Source organism: Tinamus guttatus, unplaced genomic scaffold (assembly GCF_059628265.1).
Source record: "Tinamus guttatus ecotype Peru unplaced genomic scaffold, ASM5962826v1 Tinamus_guttatus_pri_ptg000474l, whole genome shotgun sequence".
NCBI classification, from domain to species: domain Eukaryota; kingdom Metazoa; phylum Chordata; class Aves; order Tinamiformes; family Tinamidae; genus Tinamus; species Tinamus guttatus.
Window position 1 is genome coordinate 179799 of NW_028289008.1, and position 6000 is coordinate 185798.

General features: G+C 53.3%; 1 protein-coding gene across 1 annotated transcript in view; it reads left to right on the forward strand.

The window, feature by feature from the left end:
• Window positions 1–5063, forward strand: part of LOC148592954 (olfactory receptor 14C36-like) — a 29987-nt gene extending 24924 nt beyond the window's left edge. Inside the window, exon 2 of the mRNA XM_088533005.1 lies at window positions 4153–5063. Coding sequence (XP_088389131.1) covers window positions 4153–5063 — 911 coding nt within the window. The remainder of the gene's footprint in view (window positions 1–4152) is intronic.
• Window positions 5064–6000: the final 937 nt, after the last annotated feature.

Genomic DNA, 6000 nt, shown 5'->3' on the forward strand with positions numbered 1-6000 from the left:
TTCAGGACTGTCTCCAAAGGAACTCTCTCAACCAATGGCCTAACCAGTACAAAGTTTGCCCTCTGAAAGTCTATTGTGGAAGTTTTGCTGATGCCTGTCCTGATTTCACCATTTCACACTATGCCCAAGATGGCCTCTAAACACTGCATCGTTCACTACCATCTCCTCTGTTCCCAAAGAGCAAGCCCAGTGGTACCCTACCTCCCCTGGTAGGCTCACTTACAAGCTGTGATAGGAAGTTACCTTACACACATTTCACAAACCTCCTAGATTGAACGTGTCTTGATTAAGGAGCTGCCTTTCTCCAGGGCTGCAGAGCTCCGCAGGTGTCAGCCCCTCCACGGGGCACCCTCAGCAAACCCTCTCGTCCCCGCTGCTGCTGCTGGCCCCTCACTGCTCTGGCAGCAGCGACCTCAGCGCCAGCACCCGCCGTGAGCCTCCTGCTGGCCCAGCAGCTCCTCGGGCAGGGGGACCTCGCTCGCGCACAGCCCAGCGTGGGCTGCTGCCGCCGCGGGCTGCAGGGACACCAGGTTCCTCGGCAGAGCCGCCCCGGCCAGGAAGGGGCTGCTGACGTCACAACCAGCTGCGCGGCCTGGCCTATCAGGGGCTGCAGCAGCAGTGACGTCACCAGCCGACGCCCACGCGTCAGCACAGAGCCAGCCCTGCAGAGAGCAGGGGCCTCCCGGCAGCGTCCCCGCAATGGCCTCCGTGTCCCTGCCCGCTGCTGAGACACCCCTGGCCTCACAGGCAGCGCCTGCTGCTGCCCCGGCAGCTCCGCGCACACAAGGGACCTCCCCCGTGTCTGCACCAGACCCCGCTGCCGGCCGCGCTGCTGCTGGGACAGGAGCGGCCTCAGAGCCCGTCCCCAGCCATGGGCCAGCGCTGGCCTCGCAGCTGCTCTGCCAGCAGGGACCTCCCAAGGAACTGCCCAGCCAGGCGCCTCTTGCTGGCCTGCCCGGGACTCAGCAAAGAGCAGAGCTCACGGTCACCCTCACAGACATGGATGGACCTGCTAATGCCTGGTGCTGTCCAGCCAGGAGCACAGACAATGTGACCCCCCTCCCAAGCAGTAGCAGTGCCATGTGCCTGCTGCTGGCCTCCCAGGTGCTTGCAAACATTGACTTGACCAACATCTGACTAGATGATCTCCAAATGTCCCTTGCAACCAGAGAAAGGTGCCTTCTCTCACTCAAGCCCCCTTGAAGCTTGCTTATTACTCAGCAATGTGCCCTTGCTGCCAAGAAGGCCAGTGGTCTTCTGGGGTGTAGTAGGAAGACTGTTGTCAGGAGGACAAGGGAGGTCATCCTGCCTCTCTACTAAGTCCTGGGGAGGCCACCCCTTGAGTCCTGTGTCCAGTGCTGGGCTCCACAATACAAGAGGGACATGAAGCTACTGGAGAGAGCCCAGCATATGCCTATCTATGTCTAAAGTTGATCAGGGAGCTGGAGCATCTCTCCTACGAGAAGAAGGTGAGAGAACTGGGCCTGTTTTAGCCTGGAGAAGAGAAGGCTGAGAGGGGATCTTATCAGGGTGTGCAAATACCTGAAGGGAGGATGCCAAGAGCAGAAGAGGATGGCCCAGACTCTTTTCAGTGGTGACTAGTGATGGCACAAGAGACAACAGACACAAATTGAAGCACAGGAAGTTCTGCCTGAATTTGAGGAAAAGCATCTTGACTATGAAGGTGACAGAGCACTGGCATGGGTTGCCCAGAAAGGTTATGGCGACTCCTTCTGTGGAGATATTCCAGACTGCCTGGACAGGATCCTGTGCATCGTGCTGTAGGTGACACTGCTTGATCAAGGGGTTTGAACTAGATCATCCCCAAAGCTCCTTCCAACCTCAACCATTCTGTGATTCTATAAATGGTCTCCACTGGAATATATCAGCTTTTTGAGATGTAGGGATCTGCCTGTCCCTCAGCTTTATTGTGAGTGCTACTCTAGTAGGATAGAAGGCATCCAGGGTCATTAGAGATGACCAAGGAAATTCCTGACCTGGCCTCCCACTGAAGCTCTATCTCCAGTAATTCCATTAGGACCTTTAGGCCAGGACCTTGCAAGCAGACCATGTGCATGCTTAGCCTGGTAAGGGGAATCCCACCTGCCATGTATTTGTGGAGTTCATGAGTTAGCTGAATCCTTCTCCAAACCTGGCGCTTCTGAACAGACATGTGGAGCCCCAATAAGCCATCTGAATAAATCATCTGAATCACACATATGCACCATGTATCAACAAGCTCCCTTCTTATCTCTGTCTGGGTGTCCTGCCTAGTTAAGAGATGTGAATCAGGACTTCCCGTGGGACATTTCTAACTTTGGTAGGTAACCATTATCTGATGAAATAAATTGCAGTGTTGCAATCTGTATCCCTGTACTCTTTAGAGAAGGAAAACAGGTTACTCTACCTGAGGAAACATATCCCAGAGGGAGGAATCCCAAGGGACAGAGTAATTCCTGAATTGAGCTTGGCCGCAGCTCGTGGCAGCCTGGCAGCACTGCCCAGAGACAGCCGAGTGCAGGAGCAGCTCCTGTGCCAAGAGCAGCAGGGCTGCGGGCACTGCCTGCTGCTGCGGACAGCAGAGGAGAGAGGACAGAGAGGTGAAAGGCAGCGTGGAGTGGGAGGACAGAGGAGAGCTCATGGTGGGAGCAATCTGTGACACGGTAAGTCGCTGGCTGCAGGGTAATGCTACGGAGGTTTCTGGAGGGGTCTGCAGCATCCCTCCAGCTGATGACTTTTCTTTTTTTGAGGACTGTTCTCCCTGCTTCTACTTTGCATATGAGGAGATCCTTCAGAACAGAAATTCCCTATACCCAGCATCACAAGGTCAGGGCATCATGGCTGCTTCTTCTGGAGCTGGTGCAAGACAGTGAAGGCAATGTGGGCACATAGGTTCTTCAGAGCACTGTTCTTCAGAGCAGTGTCCATGCACCCCAGGGTGCTGTGTGCCCGGGGCAGTGATTCTGTGAGGATCAGCACTCAGCCTGCCAGGGCACTGCAGGGAGAAGCTCTGGGTGGGAGGAGAGATCCCCCCCGGGCAGGTTCATTCTCCTGCTGAGAGGCTGCTGTGTGGGGTCAGGGCTGCTCACAGCTCAGCCTCACCCACACCACATATCTGGAAGGGGCTTTTCAAGAGGACACTCTTGGGAAGCTTCTGTGAAAGGGACAGGAATATCCAGAGGATAGGATTTTGTTTTGTATCTTTGACAAGGCAGCAAATGAATGGGACATTTTAGCTTTAAATGCCTGAAGGAGAGTTCTGCAGTGCTGCTCTGAGGGATCAATAGGTCTGCGAAGACCCCACAATATTCCTTCAACTGCCTTTTCACCTGTGGGCAGCAGCAATATCCCCTTTGCAGCTCTCCTCATTCTCATTGTGCTTAGTCTCACTCTGCTCTAAAGGGTAAGGGCTCCAGGGCATTTCTGACCTCCTCTGCAGTCAGATTTCCAGAACAGCAGAGCTGCCTCTCTCCTGCCATGTGCCCATTTCCCATTGCAAGGCACAGGGGCTGAGAACCACTGCCCTGGGAGTCCACACTGTCTAGGAGGTGCAACCTGGGGACGGTGCTGCTCTGTCTCTCTGTCCTCCCTTGGCAGCAGTCACAGTGTTTCTCCTCGTTTCCCTGCCTCTCCTTTCTGCTCTTGTCCTGGCAGTCAGCTGGGGCTTCAGCTACAAATTCAGATACTCACCCTGAGGTCCTGCCATGGAGGTGTCTGAATAGGGACAATGTGCCCAGGGTGCTGGGCAGCGTCATTGGAGGGGCTGCAAAGGGGTTGACTCTTCCTTTAGGAGACTCTGTGGCTGTCAGGGCATGTGACTGTCTCTGTTGTCCTGTTGGGGTTGTGAGGTGCCCTCCAGGGCAGGATTCAGTGCACAGAGTCTTTGCCATGTCAGTAGCAGTGTCCTGTTCTCTCCATCACATATCCACCTTGAACTTAGAGGGAGAGCAGAGTTAAATGCGTGCGAAGAAGAAATTACTGAGAGTTCAGACGGGGTTGAGAAGGATTTCTATGAAAAATGGAAAGTTTATTTCAGAGAAAATTCTTCTAAGGTATTATTGCCTTTTCTTCCCTACACAGTTTTCCTGAGCCCAATAGAACAGATGTCCAACAGCAGCTCCCTCAATGAGTTCCTTCTCCTGCTGTTCTCAGACACGCGGGAGCTGCAGCTCTTGCACTTCTCACTCTTCCTGGCCATCTACCTGGCTGCCCTCCTGGCCAACGGCCTCATCATCACAGCCGTAGCCTGCGACCACCGCCTCCACACCCCCATGTACTTCTTCCTCCTCAACCTCTCCCTCATCGACCTTGGCTGCATCTCCACGACTGTTCCCAAATCCGTGCACAATTCTCTGTGGAACATGAGGGCCATTTCATACTTTGAATGTGCTGGGCAGGTCTTTTTCTTCCTTTTCTTCCTATCAATGGAGTATTCTCTCCTCACAGTCATGGCCTACGACCGCTACGTTGCCATCTGCAGACCCCTGCACTACGGGACCCTGCTGGGCAGCAGAGCTTGTGTCAGAATGGCAGCAGCTGCCTGGGCCAGTGGCTTTCTCTATGCTTTCTTGCACACCGGGAACACATTTTCCCTACCCCTCTGCCAAGGCAATGTGGTGGAGCAGTTCTTCTGTGAGATCCCCCAGATCCTCAAGCTCTCCTGCTCAGATTTCTACCTCAGGGAAGCTGGGATTATTGTGGTTAGTATCTGTATAATCTTTGGGTGTTTTATTTTCATTGTGGTGTCCTACGCGCAGATCTTGGCTGCTGTGCTGAGGATACCGTCAAAACAGGGCCGGCACAAAGCCTTTTCCACGTGCCTCCCGCACCTGGCCGTGGTCTCCCTGTTTCTCAGCACAGGTGCATTTGCCTACCTGAAGCCCACCTCCATTTCCTCCCCATCTCTGGATCTGGTGCTGGCTGTTCTGTACTCGGTGGTACCTCCAGCAGTGAACCCCCTCATCTACAGCATGAGGAACAAGGAGCTCAAGGATGCCATTAGGAAAGTGATTTCATGGACCTTTTTAAGCAGTGCTAATTTTTCCACATCTCTCCACAAATGACTCTTTCTGTATCCCATAACTGGACTGAGCACTGTTTCTTCATGTTATTTGTATTATGACTTTTACTAGTGATAATAATTGTTATCGTGTTCCTACACAACTACTTGTATTCATTCCCCTTTTTACGGTGTCTGCTCTGTCTCACCTAATACCCTAAATTGTGTGGAATGCTGGACAAGGACTGGCTCCCTAACAGTGTCTCTGTAATAAAGTAATTTCTATCAGTACAGTGTGTGAAAGCTGGGCTTTTCCTCCAAAGCTGGTGTCAAGAATAGGCCCAAGGACTTGCACCCCCCAAGGCCCTGCTGCACAGGATTCTCCAGGGGTTCAGCAACACAGAGCTCAGAATCATGTAATGACCTTTCAGAGACCAAGGGCTGGTTTGGGAATTCACCTATCAGAGTCCAAGGATAGTGGAGACACTGAATGGTCATGGATTTACACATGCACAGCTCTCCTACGTATTAAGGCACAGTGTCAGACGGCTGTTGTCATGGAGGGGAAGCTGGCGGTGTCAGGAGAGCACAGAGATCCTCCTGGGACAGCATATGCCTGGGATGGCCTGTGAGTAGAGCCTCATAAAGGGAGAGGTCCTCAAAGATGGAGTTTCTTAGAGGTAAAGCACTGGGTATTCGCAGGCAAAAGAGGACTCTGCAGTCTCAGGAGGACTCAACTGTCAGGAAGAAGGGAGAACGGAGAGCCCTCTGGGTCACCATCTATCAGATACCAGGGGCAGGATTTATAGGCACAGCTGGACACAACGAGCACCCTTGGAAATGCTCTGCAGTCCAGGTGCCCTGGACTGTGCAATCATCTGCAGTCCCCTGGAGGGATTAGACGTCATGATACCCATTTGGTTGGGTCTGACTCCTACCGCTGGTCACACAGGTAGTGAAATGTGACCCTTAGCCACTTTCTCTCCCCTTTCCCCCCTCCA